This window comes from Triturus cristatus, chromosome 12 (genome assembly GCF_964204655.1).
Source record: "Triturus cristatus chromosome 12, aTriCri1.1, whole genome shotgun sequence".
Taxonomy (NCBI): Eukaryota; Metazoa; Chordata; class Amphibia; order Caudata; family Salamandridae; genus Triturus; species Triturus cristatus.
The window spans coordinates 603,836,095-603,856,546 of NC_140595.1; the positions used below are offsets into that span (position 1 = coordinate 603,836,095).

At 45.0% G+C, this 20,452-nt stretch overlaps 1 protein-coding gene across 1 annotated transcript in view; it reads right to left on the bottom strand.

Moving 5' to 3' along the window:
* Positions 1-359: 359 nt before the first annotated feature.
* SNTB2 (syntrophin beta 2) overlaps positions 360-20,452 on the bottom strand; it is a 309,644-nt gene continuing 289,551 nt past the window's right edge. The window contains exon 7 of the mRNA XM_085638715.1: positions 360-5,303. Coding sequence (XP_085494841.1) covers positions 5,211-5,303 — 93 coding nt within the window. The 3' untranslated portion in view covers positions 360-5,210. The remainder of the gene's footprint in view (positions 5,304-20,452) is intronic.

Here is a 20,452-nt window from a genome sequence, read left to right on the forward strand (position 1 = left end):
ACCAAGGGACTGTATCAAGACTAGAGTCAACATGTACTACCAGACCACAAGCTGTGGACTTGACCTACTAATGGTAAACAAGCCAAATGCCCTAAGGAAAGAAGGGTGGGCTGTAAGAGGCAAGGGGGGCAGATTTGCCCTGACAAGGGAATATAAGCTGCCTGAGTGTGTGTGTGTTCTGGGAGGGAGACGGGAAAGTCGAAAAGAAACTGGAAGTTGAACACTTGTGTATGCAATGAACATTGGAAATTCTGATGTTCAATAAAAAAATATATGAAAAAGTAGAGTCAAAGAAGGTCGTGGCCAATGACAATACAAATAATGACAAACCCACTCCAAGAAAATTAACAACCACGATCTTGTTTAAAAACATTTAATGCCAGAAAACATATAATGCTTAGTTTTTGGTTATGCACATTGTTATGCCATTTCCATAAAGTATTTCCCTCCTGTTACGTCATAAGGGCTAGGCAATAGCACCTTCCGCCTGAAAACCTACCACTGCATACATGCCATTAAAATAGAGTATTTAATAGTATAAGTAAAATCACATAATTCTATTTTTAAAGATATCACATTTGTTGAGTTGCAACCTTCTTTGCATATTAAAAATGTCCTTGGACTCCACATGGTTTGATATTTGAAGCCAGACAAAAAAGGCATGAGTTTTCTTTTCATCCTGAAAGAACTCACAGCTCTCCTTTCGAGAAGAAAAAACCCAGATGAATACATTAGCAGAGCTGAAGACCAAACACACAGTGTGCAGATGCAGAAGAATCAGCACTCATCATTGTAGTAAAAGTAACTCAAATTATAGCTTCCTGCAAAATCCCCTCAGTTACATAAAATGTGTACGTATTTTGCATTTCACTGGGCATTACAGTTTATCGCAATAGCTTGTCTTTGGGTTTGTGGTAAGGATATGGGAGAACACAAAGTTAAAAGTTCATGAATCTGTGTCTTTATCCCAAACACATAGGAAGGCAAGATAACAATTTTCCAGCATTGTGCAAGTATTGCAGTGCTATATACTCCTGTAAAAGGGAAAATAATGGATTTGTTTGTTAGGCACATCATTGGGCTGGCAGAGAAGCGAAATACATTTGTGCCAGCTTAAATAATACAAAGTAAAATACTAAGTCACCTAGCAGTTATAAATCCATTTTGGGGATGCCTTTATCTAAAAGGATACATCAAACTGTGCGGCTTAGTGCCTCTATATTATTAGTGGCTACCATATGCTCGTGCAAAAAATTACAGCCGTTGTGGTTCCCTTGGGGTCTGGTATCAATGCAAAATTAACACTTTTTGTAAAATTAACACTTTTAGCAAAATGTGCATTGTGTGTCAATTTTTTTACACTATACAAATAATTAAAATCCACTTTGTGAATCAGGACGTTTACCTAGAAACTACTATGAATTTTACTCTTGCAGACTTTTCTGGCATCCTGTGCAGAATATATTTTGGTATAGAAGAGGATGTTCAGAAAAATTCCAACAGGAGTAAAGTGTGCTTTTCAAACACAATAAGGCAATGTTGAAGTATTTCACACTCCAAAGAATGACTGATAAAAAGTAATACAGTAAGAAAGGATGAAGATCCTGAGTTCCTCAAATCTGCTCAAACCATCTTGATGCTAAGCAGTTTTGCCCCTCAAGAGCTGCTCTAACAATGCTAACTGAAGCCCCTCCCATTTTGGTTTTCTTGGGCACACACACAAAGCGAATCTAAGTGTACATGTCACTCAAGCCTCTACCTGGAAACCTCGTTCATGCTCTCACACTCAACTGAAGAAAGTGTCCTCTGCAAATCAGCACTCTCCTTGTAGAGTATTCAAGAGATTCATCCAATGGATTCCTGTGGGTTTTACTTCCTAAGAGTATGGTAAGTACATATAGACATGCTCATCCTCTCAAGAGGGTTTTGCAGTATCCAGCACCCATAATACCAGTACCAACACTAAAGTCAAAGCGCTGGAGGATAGTGTTCCATCCAGTGGAGGGATATGCAGTATCACTCACTACAGAGTAGTTCCCATGAGGAGGGATGGGGGTGCAGCTTACTCACTCATAGATACCGAAGGCACTTTGGCAATTGTTCTACTAAAAGGGGATTTTAAATTAATCCACATGGTCTCTAGGCATTCAAACTGTAGAAGCAGACTGACAGGACTGGAGTTTTTAGTCTCCCTCTTCAACATTACCCCAGAATCTCTGGTTAGAATGTACTTCAGCGCATTATTCTTAGGTACCCAAGCACTCCACCCACTTGGAGCTTGGTTGCCTCTTACTTACAAAAAGACATTCATAAGTTTTCTTGAAATAAGCTTTGAGACTGGTCTCCTTGCGCATTTATGTAGGTGAAATCCTTTGACAACGGGATGCTAGTATATAGGGGTAGGATTGTAGTCAATCATGGGGCGTATTTTTACTGAACGTTACAACAGATGCATCTTTTACTAAGAATCAATTTAATTTTAACTCTCTATAATGCTCAAAGTGTTCCATATGACCCTCAGAACAATTGGACACCAAATCTTCTTTCCCAAGCTCAAACGTAAGTCTTGGTTTGAGAGTTGTAATATCTTATGGTTATTAAATTTAGTACATGGAGATCGCTATACAGTACCCCTGTGGTATCCTTCTCTTGGAATACTCAATCCAAAGGGTCTTGACTTTGCAACCTTACTCCACCTCGAAAAATGTCGACTGGCACTGCAAGCATGTTTCAGTCTCCCTTGGAACAAATTTGTTATCTACTATGTTGGGAAGTAGGAGGATTAGAGAATGAAACTGCACTCCTGACCATTTGCGGATTCGGAAAGAGAAACCTCCTCAGTAAAAACGCACTCCCGGTTACGTACACTTTCATGGGCTACAATTTAACCCACTAATCCTGGTAAGCAGCATGCAAAAACAATTACACTGGACTACAATCATTCTCTTTACACTGTGTATTGCTGCAATGCAAAACTGCACACAGTACCCCACCAATACTATGTTGGCCCTACACCATCAATCTATAGGTACAGTAAGTTCCTTTATACAACTATCCAGGTTTCTTACGATTGCCACAAGCCTGGATGAATACTTTTTTGTTTTTTTATACAACAACACTTGCTACTGCAGTTGATGAAGTTTCATAGCATTGGAAATAACAGGGATTATCATGACACCTCAATGACATGCAGAGCTGGTAGTAATTGCATTAAAAAGGAATACATGTTGGAGTTGTGTTGAAAAATAAATAATATTGGATATACTTTATGGATGGTGCAGGACTCCTTCACCCCCGTTTTTTAGACCCTTTTCACACACGGATACAGCACAGCATCCGTACATAAGTCACTGCTAGACATCCAACGCTGGGGTTCTACAGCAATTCATCACGATATATATTTTTCACACTTAAATTCCAACACATTCATTCACTTTGAGCTTTCATTAAGGTCCCTCTCACCCATCTATTGACTGTGCAGTAATGTAGGCCCCTCTCACCTCGGTACACCACATCAAATCATACTGAGCTACAACAGGAATAGAAGATTGTGTATCAAAGAAAAGGACTCTCAGACTCACACATTGACAGACGGTCAATCAAGGTCTGCCACACAGGCATACACAACCGCTCATTCTGACATACTACTGAATGGGAGGCACCCACAGGTCTGCATCACCACATTCGTTTGTGTTACACTGACCAGTCCCAGCACAAACACCAACAAAGCCATTTGCATCTATGTACCAATAAGACTGTGATTGTGGTATAAGGAATCCACCACATACCCAGACCATCAATGATTTAACCAATCTTTCACCCAAGTAAGACAAACACATAGGATAATACAGATTCCTCAGGAAGACCCAAACATAACCAGACACTCAGGATTATCTTGGTGCCGTGCAACCCAATTACTTTGGGTTTCGGTGGACTGCTCTTACTCTTACACAAACCAATAGAGAGCCAGACAGACTCACACACCACCCAAAGGGAATAAAATAATCCCCATATACTAAACATAAATTCAAAGACACACTCACTCCGAGTATAAAAGCAGGTTCTTCACACACGTGCAAACACAACCATACACTGAGCAACAACTCGTGTCTTGTCACCCAATTATTTTGGGTTACGAGTACAGTGCCCCCTCAGCGTCCAGATAACCAATGGAGTCTGCCAAGCTGCACTATAATGCAGGACACTAAGAGGCAGTGATAACCAAGGCCGAACACAGCCACTCTGTGTTGTAATCCAAGATACTTACACAGCCCCTCTACTAAAATACAAGTTTCATGAAACAACACAGCTAATTAGTCTGCGCTGTAACACTAGCCCTTACATTCACAATGACAAAGTCAGACACTCTTAGGTGCAAAGTAGGTCTTACAAAGAAAGACATCAACGTTGCCTTTCAAGCTACATTGCAAGACCATCCCAACCAGGCCACAAACTAAGCCAATTGCTTTGGGATATAACTACAACACAGTGTAATACTGTGCTACAAAAGGTGGATGCATCACTTCATGGGCACTCTGTGCTGATAACACAAGCCTCTAAAAAACAATCAGCAGCAAACACAGTCTGTATCTTACCATGCCGCATCTTCTCCATGCCTAGTTGACTGTGTGGTAAAACTAATAAACACAAACAAGAAAGATTACACTGACTGTAAGTGTTCAAGCAAGCATTAGAACCCCCACGTACAGTAAACCTGAAAACATGTCCATTGGTTAGCACTGCAATGCCAACTCATAGCAGTAAAACAAAGGCACCTTTGGTAAGGAAAGAAAATGGCTTGTAAGTGTAAAGAGGTACTGCAGTCTTCCATCTGCGGAGAATGTCGTACATTCTGTGAGTTTCCTCCCTGGATTCAGCAGAGCAAATGAAAAGAATAACTTGCTAATAAAGCTCAACAGACCACCTGATAACACTGAAATCATCAGTTTTGGTTAATGCCCAGCAACACTGCCTTCGATGTAGAGCCATCACTCAGTGTCTTTCTTCAGTGTGGGGTGCTGAGCAATGACTGGAGATCAAGGTGCAAGAAATCACAGCCAATTGTGTGCTGAGAGTTCTTGTGAAAGGCACAGATGCCGCAGGAGTATCAGCTGCTGCAGGAGTGCATAGAATTACAATATATTCTTTCTGTATTCGCTTCTTTGACTACGACACTGGTGCGGCCAAGTTTGGCACAACCCTTCTGCCCTTCAGACCAGCAGTCCCATGCGGGTCATCTTGGCAGACAAGAACGTGTGCAAGAGAAAAACAATCGGCTTCGGGCAGGAATGCAGGTCCAGTGTCTGTGGAAAGAGAGCACACCATCAATCAGTATTAAAGGGACCTAGGAAAGAACCAACCCAACCCTTTCAACACCTCAGTTTGGAACATAACAGCTATTAGATCATAGGGAAACAGGAGGTGACAGAAAGGACAATAGGAAGCCAACCTATGCAAACTCTTTAATGTTTCTTGCAGTACAACACTAATAATCTCCCACTACTACCACAAGAATTTAGACGAAGAACAATCCAATACAAGGAGCGAGGCAAGATGATCGTTGGGGTCTCCACCTTTGCCCTACCAGACAAAAGTATAGAAGGGGAAGATGAGTGTGCCTCTTAGCTCCCTAGCGCCAGCTCTCGTCAATCGCCTCTTCCGCTTTTTTGACCAGCTGCCAGTACATCTGTCGATTAGGAAGAATCACCCTAGGCTCTTATGCTATAAAGACAGACATTCAAACACAAACACCCCCCAAAAAATTATTTTTCCAGATTAAACCTCTCTTGGCAGTTGGTTAGTCAAATTTCATACTTGCTGCAGGGGTGTGGAATTCCTACAGCCCGACTCTCAGGACATATTGTTTGGGGTCAAGGACAACACATTTTCATGTTTATTTTGTCCTTACCAGTACAAACCCCTGCAGCACAAACCCTTTGGATACCAGTTTACAGTACCACATTATGAATCAGGGAAGGGTATCAGCTGCAGTTAAGGTAATATTTGTGTGCATTTGTAAATGCTGTTCGAACTTATATTCATGGTTCATTAATAAAAAACCTTTCTTATTTGGGCAAGCGCTCTAAAGACATGGTGTAAGCTAGGACTGCACTACTGACAGTGGTTCCACTGTAAAAATGTGCACACATGTTTGCAAAGTTTAACAATATGAGGCTAGATACAATACTACCAGAATGCTCTCTAATTAGATGCAAATATCTGCAGAAGCTTGAAATCAAAACTGACGATCCCTTGCTTGCAAAATAAAATATTCACAAACAAATGCAACTAGGAGAAAAAAACGTTTGCTAAACCACTATGAAATTGTAGGTAACATTTCTTGAAAGCATCATTTAGTAAAATGTGTTGATGCATGCTAGTATTCCTAAATAAATATTCATAATGGAAAGTCAGTGCAACCAGTTTTAACAAGATAATGAGAAACAAAAATAAACAAGCACCGGCAAAGCCAATAGGTCTGACATCGGTGGCCAGCCTTTTGGTTTTGTCAATGCATATCTTGGCTTAATATGGTTTTAGTAAAACTTTGTGGGAGCTGCCAGGCCATCACCATTATAACAAACATTGGCAAAAAGCAATACTATTTTTAGGTCTCAAAAAGCACATTGCTGCAGTAGTCCCTGAACAAAATTACTTTTTGTGCCGGAATGCTCTTGTGAAAGAGCAGAAGCCAGTCGATGGATATATAGATAGAGACAGAGCTAGAATAAAAAAAAGTCTTGGTTAACTCTAGACCCAATTAGTGCCAATTGTTAAAGTGTTACAAAATTGCACCCATGGTATATGTCCGTGCATTAGTGCAGATTTACTGCTTTCAAGAATACACAAGAATTTACAAAAGTAGCCCAGAAATTGTACTCTAGAAAATATTTGTGAAGGACAAGTTACTTATCTTCGGTAACGATGTCTCTGTAAGAGACATAGGTTAGTTATAGATTCCTTACCTTAGAATTACCCCCAGGCATCAGTCTGGATACGGAGAACTTTTTCTTAGCAGTACCCCTGCACATCGGTAGGTGGCGCTGCTCGACTCCGCGTCAGTCATCGGCTTCGTGGTCACCGGGATGACTTCGCGATGCTTACTTAGACGCCGCCCCTGTGCGCGGACGTCAGTTCTGACATGACTTTCCACCGCAGAAACGCAGAGCCATGCAAGTCACTGACCACTGGTGCGCTACAACTAGGGCCCTGCAAGGGAGTCCCTGTCCCTTGAACTCAGTTCGCAGAGCAGGGAGGATGGGTGGGGTGGTAAGGAATCTATAACTAACCTATGTCTCTTACAGATACACCGTTACCGAAAGTAAGTAACTTGTTCATCTGAAAGAGACAGTTCTAGATTCCTTACCTTAGAATAGATACCCCAGCAATACCAACACCAGAGGAGGGTCTGCAAACCAAGTTCAAACCAGAAAGTCCTGGAGGACTGAACGGGCAAAATAGCCGTCCCTCCGGACTTAGCTGTCCAGGCAGTAACATCAGGTGAATGTGTGCAAGGATGCCCTCGTGGCGGCCTGTCAGATGTCAATAAGTGGAACTTCACGAGCAAGGGCAGTGGTGGCCGCTGTAGCTCTAGTGGAAGGAGCTCACAGCCCCACTGGAGGTTCCTTCTACGCCAAAGCGTAACAGACTTTGATACAAAGGACAACCCATCTAGAGATGGTACGCTTTTGAACAGCCCGACTTTTCTTGGCACCCACATAGCCAATGAAGAGCTGATCATCCACCCGGAAATCTTTTATGCGGTCAAGGTAGAAGGACCGCACGTATTTGGGGTCCAGACGGTGGAGTCTCTCCCCCTTGGAAGGGTGTGGAGGCGGGCAAAAGGTGAGCAAAGTGATCGCTGGTCCAATGTGAAAAGATGTAACCACTTTAGGAAGGAACAAGGGTCTCACCCTAAGCACCACTTTGTCTGGCTGCACAGAGAAGAAAGGGGGCTTAGAAGAAAGAGCTTGAAGCTCACTCACTCTGCAAATAGAGGTGATGGAAACAAGGAAGGCAGTTTTCAAAGTTAGGAGCCTGAGATGGCAGTTGTGAAGAGGCTCGAAGGGAGCACACATGAGAAGTTAAGACAAGGTTCAAGTCCCACTGGGACATTATGTAAGGAGATAGAGGAAAGAGATGAGTAATGCCCTTAAAGAATCTATTTAATAGGGAACTTGAACAAGGATGTCTAATCTGCTAGCCGAAGAAAAGCAGAGATGGCCGCAAGATAGCCTTTATAAGTGTCGAGGGCAGAGCCCTGCTGGGCCAAAGAAAGTATGTACAAAAGGATCTCTGAAAGAGGGGCAGAAAGGGGATCTACAGCCTTTGTTGTGCACCATGTCACAAACTTACTCTTTCGACAGGTGTATACTGTCTTAGTGGAGGGACGCCTGGCTGCCAAGATGACATTACAGACTTCAGGCAGAAGGTCAAAAGTTGTCAACTGTTGCCGCTCAATCTCCACACAAGGAAGTGGAGGCTGGACAGGTTCAGGTAAATAACTGTCCCCTGCTGCTGCGACAGAAGATCCTCCCGAAGAAGGAGTGAGTGGAGGATCGATGTCCATGCTCAGGAGCTCAAGGTACCAGACTTTTCGTGCCCAGTCCGGGGCCACAAGAATAACTTGTGCTCGGTCGCGCTTGATCTTCGTCAGCGCTCTGGGCAGAAGTGGTACAGGCGGAAAGGCATACAGGAGGCCGCAACTCCACTTGCGACGAAAGACGTCATCGAGTGAGTGCCGCCTTGAAAACTCCAACATGCAGAAATGCTGACATTGCGCGTTCTCTTTGGTGGCGAACAGATCTAATCAAGGTTATCCCCATCGCTGAGAGAGACCTTGCACCACCTTTCGTCATTCGTGATCCACTAGGCACTGGCAGCTGAGTTCGTCCGCCCTGGCATTCAAAGAACCTGCCAGGTGTTGAACCACCAGGGTCATGCCCTGATGTTCCAGCCTTGTCCAGAGAGGAAGAGCCTCTTGACATAGGGTCCACAACCCCGCCCCGCCCTGTTTGTTGCAGTACCACATGGCAGTGGTGTTTCCGTGAACACCTGCACCACCTTCCCCTTCAGGGAAGGAAGGAATGCCTTTAGTGCCAGGCGAATTGCCCAGAGCTCCAAAAAGGTTTATGTGGAGCCTGGACTCCGCCAGAGACCAGACGCCTCTGATCTCCGCCTCTTCCAGATGGCCGCACCATCCCAAGAGTGACACATCTGCCACCACTGTGAGGTCTGGTTGGGGAAGGGAGAGGGATCTGCCTCTGACCCAAGCTTGGTTAGTTAACCACCACTGCAGTTGTTGCGCAGTTCCCACTGAGATCTGGACATAGTCGGAAAGATTCCCCTGATCCTGCACCCGCTGGAACTTCAGGTCCCACTGCAGAACCCGCATATGCCATCTGGCATGATCCACCAGCAGGATGCAGGAGGCCATGAGGCTCAGCAGCCTCAGGGTCAGTCTCACCAAAGTCCAGGATAGAGGCTGAAACATCCGTATCATAGCCCGAATATCCCGTACTCGTTGCTCGGGTGGAAATGCCCGAAACTGCACTGTGTCCACAACAGCTTCAATGAAAGGGAGCGTCAGAGAGGGAATCAGGTGTGACTTCGGCTCATTGATAGTAAACCCCAGCGAATGCAGGAGGTACGCCGTAGTCTAGAGGTAGGAGGCGACAGCCTGGGGTGAACCTGCCTTCAACAGCCAGTCGTCGAGACAGGGAAAAACTGGAACCCCTAATCCGCGCAGATGAGCTGCGACCACCGCCATCACTTTTTTGAACACCCGAAGGGCACTAGTAAGGCCGAAGGGGAGCCCGGTGAACTGAAAATGCTTGTGGCCTACCGTAGGTAACATCTGTGGGCTGGCAGAATGGGGATGTGAAAATAGGTGTCTCCAGCGTCGAGGGCAGACAGGACCTGAGCCAATCTGAGCATTTTAAACTTCTCCTTCCGGAGGAAGCCGTTGAGGTCCCCGAGGTCTAGAATAGGACGCAGGCCTTTGTCCTTCTTGGGCAGCAGAAAGTAGCAGGAATAGCAACCATGACCTACTTCTGGGGTAGGAACCCTCTCAATAGCACCCTTGGCCAAGAGAGCTGAAACTTCCTGGCAGAGAAACACCAAATGATCCTCTGACATGCGATCGAAAGACGGTGGCATGGAGGGAGGTGCAGTCCTGAAGGGGAGGAAGTAGCCCCTTTGGACTATTTGCAAAACCCACCTGTCCGACGTGATGGTTTGCCAGTGGGGAGGTGATGGCGAATCCTGCTACCCACTGGTCGTTAGTGGCCCTGGAAGGTCAGAATATGAAGGTTTGGAGGTGGCTGCTGGGGTGGTGGGCCGGGGTAAGGGTGGACTGGCCCGCCTGCTGGCTCCCAGACCCACGTCCTCGAATATGCAGAAGCTGGGCAGCTTGCGTGAACCAGTGACTGGACCAGGTTGGACGTGGTGGGGTGCCTCTTCCGTTGCCACGAAAGGGGCAAAAAGCAGACTGAGGTGGATGGGACGACGCAGCGAGGCCCAAGGATCTGATCGTAGCTCGAGAATCCTTAAAGCGCTGATTCTGCCTTGTCGCCAAAAAGGTGACGGCCATCAAAGGGCATGTCCAGCAAGTTGACTAGACATCCCCCGAAAAGCCAGACATCCTCAACCAGGTGTAGCGCCGAAGGGCTACCGATGTGGCAATTGTTCTGCTTAGAGAGCCGTGGTATCCAGCTCACAGCGAATCGTGAATTTTGCTGCATCTCTCCAGTCTGACACTGCTTGGGAGAGAATGGCCGAGGCCTCCTACGGGCACAGAGTCAGCACCTTCGCAACCGTATCCCAGATGGTATGGGAGTATCGGCGCCAACAAGGCACACTGTATTCACAGACCGCAGTGCCAAGCTGGAGGAAGAGAACATGTGCTTCCCTAGATGATCCAGCTTCTTGGATTCCCTGCCTGGGGAGCAGAATGGAATGCGCCCTTGGAAGACAAGGCTTGGACCACCAAGATCTCAGGGGAAGGGTGTTGGGTGGGGAAAACTGGGTTGCCCGGGGCGGTGGCAACGGGCAGTTATCCGTTCCACAGGAACCCCTGTGCTGGGCTCACGTCAGTGAGGGCTTTGTTGAACAGAGGTTCAGAAGGGGTTGCCGCCGGTTGAAGCACCCCTGTCAGGAGGTTAGTCCTGACTGCCACTGAAGGGAGCTCCATGTCCAAGGCCTCAACCTCCCTTCACACCACTACAGCGTAAGACACTCCCTCCTCCGTAGCCATGGTAGGGGGAGAAAGCATGCCGAGGTCTGGCGTCATCCAGGTCCTCTCTCCAGTCCAGCTCTTCAGGCTGGTCAGCTAAAGGGTCCAGTGACCCCTCCCAATCCTCATCGCCACCTTCTGGGCGATAAGGAACACCAGGGATGAACAGGGGAACAAAAGCACCCTCCGGCGTCAGATTTGACATCAGCCGATGTTGATCCGGCTCTGGGTCCATCACGTGGGTGAGGTTGGCGTTGTTGCCTGGATTGGTACCAGGGAAGGTGGAGTAAGGTCGAGCGGCGATGATACGGATCCAAGCCTGGATCTGTGGGGGTCCTCCGGCACCGGGGCCAGAGCCGTTGGCATCGAAGGCCCAGGACCCCCAACAGCCTCCGGTGGGGCCGCCCAAAGATGAAATGGAGGGCTTCTTAAAATGTACAAAGCTGGGCAGGTGACGCTCTGACTCCCAGAAATGGAGGGAGGCGAGGAGTTGTCCCAGAAGGAGGCACCGAAGACAGAGCCTTTGAGCAACAATGCTTTGGGTCCCACGTCGTGTCAGCTGACCGATGGGGTGAAGGCGAAGAGTGCCGGTGCTTCTTCGCCTTCTTCTTGTGCCTAGACTTACCCGAAGACTTGGAGGACTTGGAGTGCAATGAGGTGTGGGGGCTCCGCGACCGATCGAGATATTCCTCTCGAGGGAGACTGGGAGCGACGCGGAGCTGACTGCCAGGCCTCCAAGAGCTTTCGGGACCGCTCCGCAAAGACTTAGGATTCATGGCCCGACAGTTGGAGTACGACTTCGGGTAGTTGTCAAACTCCAGGCACCAGAGGCACACAAGGTGCGGGTCGATCACAGACATCAATTTGTCACAGGCCTCGCAGGGCTTGAAGCCGGCCTGACGATGAGACATCCCTTGCGCACATGGAGTCGAAGACTCCAAAAATAAGTTGACACCTGTGGGTAATTCCAAGGTAAGGAATCTATAACTACTGTCTCTTTCAAATTTGCTTATTAGCAAGAGCAAATATGCAGTTGTAGATTTGCTCATGCGAAAATCATTTGAGCATTTACAAGTTCACTTTTCCTCCAACCACATTTTTCCCTATCCTGGAAGAAGTTTTACATCTGCCATTGTCAGGAATACATTTCCAACCTCTCTGTTTGGTAAAAGATTAGAGAAGAGCTGGTGAAAACCTCTAAAACATGCAATTTAGTAGGGTTGAACAAACTCAAAAGGGCATTCTAACCCTGGAACTATTGTTCAACACTACCCCCAGCCCCAGTATGTAAATCAGCGGTAAGGTGTCAAAATAAGGAAATTGCTAGAATTCAATCCCTACTGAAGTATGAGCCCTGGCATAATCAGAAAGGCTACTATCAGAGCTTTTATATAATGAGATTGCCACTATAATTTGTTACTGCACTACGTGGTAGCAAATGGACAAGTTTAAAAAAAAAAAAAAAAAGGATTTATGAAGCAACCTGTCCTATGGACGGGTAGATATTTGATTACATTCCACACCCCTGTTGCTGGTACGTCTGCACTCTTCTCTCAAACACACACACACACACACACACACACACACACACCATCATCATCACCACGTTTTTTTCTAATCTGGCACTCCACCCTTTTTTGTCCCTCGTCTGCCTCCATTTATCCCACTTTTCCTCCCTAATCCAGAAGCCAGACACCATGTGTTGCCTATCAATAACTAACACTTAATTTGAGCAAGTGATTGCCGTCGGGGGTCACCGGCACAAATTTTTCCGCATCAGATATTGCCAGAGTACAAGAGAGGGAAAAACACACGTATCAGAAAGACTGAGGAAGAGTAGGATGACAAAATCAACAGAAAGTGAGAAAGCAACCTGCAGGTGAAAGAAAATGGGGCAAATAATGTCTAGTAGTGGATTAAAGACTACCAGCTTTGGTATGCTGTGCACAGTCGTTTAATTGCAGTGGCTGCCAGCTTCTGAGCAGAGCTCCTGAACTCTTTAATTCACAAATTAAGCACTGTCAATAACCCACTACTGAATGTAGGAGGTGAGCTCCAAGTATTTTGGGACTATCAATCTTTTTGCATTCTCCTCCACTTCCCTTCATTTCTTTCTCCTTATCCTTACTTTCCTTCTTTACTACCACCCGAACTAGCACTTTGAGCTTCATGCGGCCCTTAGGCTGCCTCAATCAATTGTTTGAGCAGATCCTTACTTTCATCAAGGTAGTTCATTACAGTTATTTTTAGATCTACGATTGAGGAGAGACCTATATATTTTGGATCTGGGAAGAATGAATGCAAAACAAATGATCTTAATAATGGAAAATTTGACACTACTGGAAGGGAGCACAAGTTATTACAGACACATTGGTATATCACTTTGTACAGATCTGAAATTAAGTCTGAATTTCTCTCATGCTACTAGTAGATGCAATATTTAATAGAAAAGGCACTTTCCATACCATGCTGAAAGTTTGAATTATGTATGGGCTTGAACATTGGTGAGGGTAGCGGGGGACTCCGTTTGGATAGAGGCGGAATTTTGAACTATTTGAAGACATCTGATCAAAGTCTTGTCCGTCCCCAGGTGAAGGACAATGCCATATTCAAATTTTGAAAGAATAATCGCCTGAATCCCTGTCCTTTGAGCAGACAGAGGGAGAATCAACAGAATCTTTAATCATTTCAAAATGCCAATGCATGTAGATGCAATTTGTTACTTGCGGCTACATGGACAGAATGGAATCCAGCCAGTAGCTAAGATTTTTCACCCTCCCCGCCGACTCTGAGAGTGTCCCTAAAGTGGCAGGCCAGTGTTGGGGACCCCATACCTGGGGGTTCTTGCCAAATACCATTATCTCGTTCTTAACCCCATTTAGTTTAAGTGCATTAGCACTCATCCAGGAGACCAGACCAAGACAGGCGTTTAGGTATCCATCACTGTATCCCTGTTCTGATGACTAAAAGAATATAATTTGAGTGTCGTCAGCGTATGAATACACACAACTTTCCACCAGATGTGCTAGGGGACGAACATATATATTAAACAGCATAGGGCTGTGGGCTGACCCCTGAGGTGAGAGCATAGAAGCCAGAGACAGCATGGGCTGAGAAGACCTGAAAAGATTTGTCCATCAGAAGAGGGCAACCAGGCCAGTGCTGCCCCTTGAAGACCCAGCTGAATCAACCTCTCAGTAAGGATATGTGACCGTATCGAATGCTACGCTGCGCCAAATGTTGAATACAGCATAATACTGACTATTTCTGACAGGTACATTGATGAATCTCCTTCTCCAGGGACCAACATGCACAATCTCCTTCAGTTAAATGTATAATGTGTTCATGTGGAAGGCCACTTGACCTTTTTAATTTCTAGCCAGAGCCACTGGTGCAATTATTGGAGGGATGGCATGTGCTGGTAGTCTGCTATGCGGATGACACCCAACTCCTTCTGGCTTTTCATGAAAATGTGTCAATAACCCAGAGTCCCTTTAAGCTTTGCTTGAAGTAAGTTGTGCAATGGATAAATGTAAGCTGCATTAACTTAATTCAGAAAAAAACATTATTTTTCTTGGCACCAGGGCCTCTCCAGATTCTAGCATAGGGTGGCCCTTCTGAACTGGATGCTCAGTCAGAAACCTAGGTGTAAAATTCGATTTGAAACTTACCCCCAAATCAAGTATATAACTGCTGTTTTGCTACTCTTTAGAAGGAGGCTTCACCTTATTCTTGAGGACTTTCGTAAAACGATTGCCCATGCCTTGGTAACTTCCAAATTGGACTATGCCAACAGTATGTATTTGAGAATATCAGCATACCTTATTCAACGCTTACAAAAACACTCCAGAACTCTGCCGCACACTTAATTTTAAAGATTCCTCAGCGTGCTCTAGTGTCCCCTCACCTTCACCATCTTCACTGGCTCCCAGTCCTCAAAAGGATCAAATCAGAAACACTCATCTTTGCCTTTAGGGCCTGAACTCAAATAGGTCCTCTCTACCTTAGGAGAAGATTTAAGCCCTACTGCTAAGCCAGATCGCTGAGATCTAGTAACCTCAAACAGTTTCAAATGCCCCCAATGCATAAGGCTAGAAAAGGCAGCAGATCCTTCATTTTCCTCTCAGCTTGCTGTGCAGTCCCTCTGAATCTGTTTTCAGAAAGAATCTCAAATCCCTGCTTTTTGACTCCTGTTCAGTGGGCATCTGAGCCGTGTTATTAGGATTTTCTTTTCTTGAACTTTCTGCTAACGCCGGGAAACCTCTTCGGAGGAAGCTGCGCGCTCTAAAAGTGCCTTGTATTGTCAGGATGTCCAAGTCGTCAGAAGCAAGATTCAGATACCATGTTGGATGTTTTTAGAAGTCCTGCAGTTAAGATCAGTGATGGGAGTCTGTGGTGCAAGATCCTGACATGCATCCTTGACAGGAGTTTCAAGCTGCATGAAAGCCTCTGCTTTTCCCTTGCAACAGAAAAAGAGAGTCTGCCATTTACCACTGACATGGCTAGCCTGAAGCGGGGTGATCCTTTTTGTTCTGCACGGTTTAAATTTGATTAGCACACTCTGAGGAAACAAGTGGCAAAAACCATACAGATAATGTTCCTGACTGGTCTGTGAAAAGGCATTCTCCTTGTAACCAGGCACTGTGAAACTGGGAACAACGTTTTAGCATTTGTAGTGGCAATGGGTTTGAGATTCATAGTTGCCCTTTCAGAGAAGTCGTACTCAAGCACGTTGTCTTCCAGTAACTAATTTTGATCTTCCTTGTGCTTCCAGGTGCCACAAACAATATTTAGACTTATCATATATTTCCTTATCCTCCTAGTCGAGGAGAAAAGGTCTCTTACGTCTTTCGTGGAATTTTGAGAGAGGATCCATTAAGCAAGAGTTTGTAATTCTGTACATTAACATCCTTTTGTTATGCCCTTTTGTGCTGTAAGATCATTTCGGTGCTTCGGGGCAAATTAGTACGGAGCTATTGGAAGAAGGACTGGTGCTGCAGAGGACTACTGGCTTCCTCTGCCTCGATAGAAAGCTTTTGTGGCTGCTGTTGCCTATGCATGTAAGATTTATGAAACTGCTCCTGCTCCAAATTAGCAAGACTAAGAAAATGCCATCTCTAATCAAACTTCTTTCAAAGTTTTGACCTTGGATTTCGTTTTTGTATTTCCTCATTCACTTGAGATTTGAGGAGAGTATTCAACAAAAAAAGGAAAGACTTGCATCTTCTGCTGGGCCAATGAATTAAGGGAAGTGAGAAGTAATCATTTAAAACATTTCAAGTCAAAACAATGGTCATAACCACATACTCAAAAACACATGAGCTCCACACTGTGTGGAGGAGGGAACAAGAGGCGCAGGGTTTTAGGAGCTAGCAGCCTCCAACTATGAATGTTTAACCACAAAAGAGTTGCTCCTAAAGTGATAACCACTATGAGGTTTGAGTTATATTGTGAGTGGGGACATCTCACAAAAAGTAACGGACTGGTCTCACACACCACCTGGTGTCATGCTTCATCACTGACCAGTCCTCGCCCTCTAAAACCTTGGTTTGATAGAGGGCGGGCATACACCTGACGACAGGGATGCACTTCTAAATTAAGTGGGAGCCCGTGTATAAGTGAGTGAGATTAAAAATCATTATAGTTATCCTCCTTGTGTTTTTTAATGTGAAAGGTAACTATATGATGTTTAAAAGCAGGTGACTGTATGTGGGGGAATTAGTGTCCCCTAACTGTTGTGTTTAGAGGTCGACATGTTTCTTGCCGTCTTGGCCCAGGAGGGTCCAGGGCATTCATCAGGACCTAAATATGTAAATGGGGGCTCCGTTCTTACCAAAAGTGGCAATAGTGTACCACTGTGTGGGCATGATTAGTGTCACACTCCACAATTGGATGGCTCCTAGATTCAAGCCCTAAAAACCAAAGCTACTGGCCCCATGGGAGGAGGGGAGGGGAATCTCCGGTTTGTCAGAACTGCCTCAAGGAAAGTTTCCTGCGTGGATCCTAGGCAACTGCTCCCGTTCCTCTCCTCACATACAGACAGATCTCACTAATATTTTATAGAGCCAAGCACTAGGTCTGAAGTGGTAACTTCATTGCCTAGAATGTTTTGGAAGTCCTCTCTGTGGTTCATTAGCAGAAAGTGTGCAAATTGCTCTATCCGGTCCATAGCAGTCAAGGAGAGATTTTAATTCTGCTTTATGAGAAAGTCTATACATCTGCCCAAGTTTCTGGGAGATTTTAGAATGATGCATCTCCTGTAAAGCTGCAACAATCAAGGAATTGGCAGGGAGATTACCGTGCAAATAAAAGCAAAAGTAAATGTGACTCAATAGAGCATAGTATTTGTAGCATATATTCCTTGAACAACATAAGGAAATGTAACCAGTAACCATAGTTCTGCATTTCAAGTATATTTATTGAAGTAATAAAGGTAGAATATTCCTGACTGAATGCAGGTTCCATAACTTTTTTTTAAAAGTAAAAATCATCCATATCTTCAATTAGATATAAAAAGCCGCCCTTTTCCAAAGAGCATGTCGAACGTCTATATAACAAACAGGCTAGCTTCTTCTGAATTTTCTGTCTGGTAATAGGCAATGGTTTACAATACAGAACTTTGGCTATTATCCCGGCCCACAACCTTTTTTATCCAGGGGCAGGGGACGAGGCAGAGGAAAACAGAAACAATGGAGAGGACCAAGAGTACACTGGGAGGAAACCGCCGAAGACCAACTAGGCGCAGTAACAAGGAGCACGGGCAAAGGCACCACAGCCTCAACGAGCAAACAGACACGAACATAGTGAACCTGAGTAATTACCAACTATCAGGACCTGAACAATCAGTACTACAGAAAGGTTTAGGCTTTGTACCCACTCCCCAAAATGATCCATTTACCCTACATACCGAACTGGCACATTTTTTTCGGAAAATCAGACTCAGGGCCTTCTTTGGAGACACTGAAATAAACAAACCGAAGGACGATGGACATACTGATCTAAGAAATAAATCTACCTTTTGTCCACCTATACAATCCATTCCATGCCAGGTTCTGGCTTTTGAACAGGCAGTATAGGCAGAAATTGAAAAGATCGATTTTCACAATCTTAAAGGCTTCCAAAACCTAACCCGGGAAGAAAAATCTGCGATGTCAAATCTCAAAACCAACAGAGACATCACGATTAAACCAGCGGATAAAGGTGGGGCCACAGTGATCCTGGACACAAACGCATACGATCAAGAGTGCCTGAGACTATTAGCCGATGCAACCAGCTATGAGGTTTATCAGACGGACCCTACTGGACGCCTAATGACCAAAATAAAGTCCATCGTGGTAGAAGCCACCGCCAACAACTGGATTACACAACATGAAGCAGACTTCCTCATTAATGAGAACCCTAGGATGCCCAGGTTCTATACCCTGCCGAAGATACATAAAAACAGGGTCCCACCACCAGGAAGACCCATAGTCTCAGGGATCGGTTCCATACTAGAACCCCTATCCCAGTTCTGTGACTGGTTCCTGAGACCTATTGTCCAAAATTCAAGAACCTACCTACGGGACACCAAGGATGTTCTCTGTCTCCTACGTGACATGCCTATCAATCATATGGAAGACACCCTGGTCACCATGGATATTGAAGCGCTATACACCAGTATACCACAGGAGCGCACTTTACAAGTGGTAGAGCAAATAATTCTAAACCAGGATTGGAACTATGTCACACCACAACACTTCATAATGGAATGCGCAGAACTGGCACTATGTGAGAACTTTTTTGAATTCAAGGACGTGATATACCACCAGATCAAAGGTACTTCAATAGGGAGCACATTCGCTCCCAGTCTGGCATGCCTCTACGTACACCAATTTGAGGAGGACCATATCTTTAAGGAAACCAACCCCTACCTTGATCAAATCAAAATGTGGAAGAGGTACATCGACGACGTTCTGATCGTCTGGAGGGGTACCAATGAAGAAGCACAATCATTCGTGGAATGGGTAAACAGCATTGATCCACATTTGAGATTCACACATACCATCGACAAAGAAAGAGCAATATTCCTGGACCTTGAAATCAACCTATCTTCAGAAGGCCTACGCACAAGAGTTCACAACAAAGCAACCGACAAAAATAGCCTTCTGCTTTTTGAAAGCTTCCATCCCAAAGCCCTAAGACAAAACCTACCGGTAGGGCAATTTCGGCGCATCCGCAGAAATTGTTCAGAAATTTTAGACTTTCATGAAAAAGCAGACACCCTGGAAATGAAACTCAGAGCAAGAAACTACCCCAAAAAATTGGTCAAGAATGCCCAAAAAAGAGCTCGAAACAACAACCGGGCAGCTCTTTTAGAAAATACGCCAAAGGAGCCGGCCAACCGGATGGTGTGTGTCACCACCTTTACCCCAGCGTCCAACAAAATTCAGAACATTATTCAAAAGAAATGGTGCATATTAAACACCAGCGACAAAGTCTGGAGCCAACCCCTATTTGCGTACAAACGCAGTAGGAACATCAAGGATGAACTAGTCCATAAAAAACGACCAGCCGCTACAGATGACAACCAACTGACACTATGGGGCCACCAACGACCAACTGGACATTACCCCTGTGGCGATTGCGTATCATGCCAATTCACGGCCACCACAAAAGAAGTGGACATAGGTACTGAGCGGCCATGGACTCAGAAGAACTTCTCTAACTGCAACACAGAAAATGTAGTGTACCTACTCAAATGCCCTTGCCAACTCATGTATGTTGGCATGACTACTAGGCGTGTAAAGATCAGAATTAGTGAGCACCGGAGCACTATTAGAAGGAAGAAAGATAACACCAAATTAACAAAACACTTCCTTGAGAAAGAACACTCTGATAAAGATCTAAGATGGGCGGTACTGGAAGTAGTACAGAAGCGCAATGGCTGCCTCTCACATGTCTTACATGTTAGAGAACAGCACTGGGTGTTTCGCCTTGGGACATGGAAAAACGGATTGAATGATGATATCCCATGGCTACAAATGAAGTAACTTCCCTTAGCGCTCACTAAAACATACACTTTAACAGTACCCATTATAAAGACAAAAACACAAACAATAGACACAGTAATACATGTGAATAGAGCTATACGTAGTTTCCCTTACTCCCTAAAACTAGAATCATCTTGATCAGCAATCATGTGGTAGCTGTAAAATCAACTTGTGTACTAATTGTGGGTTT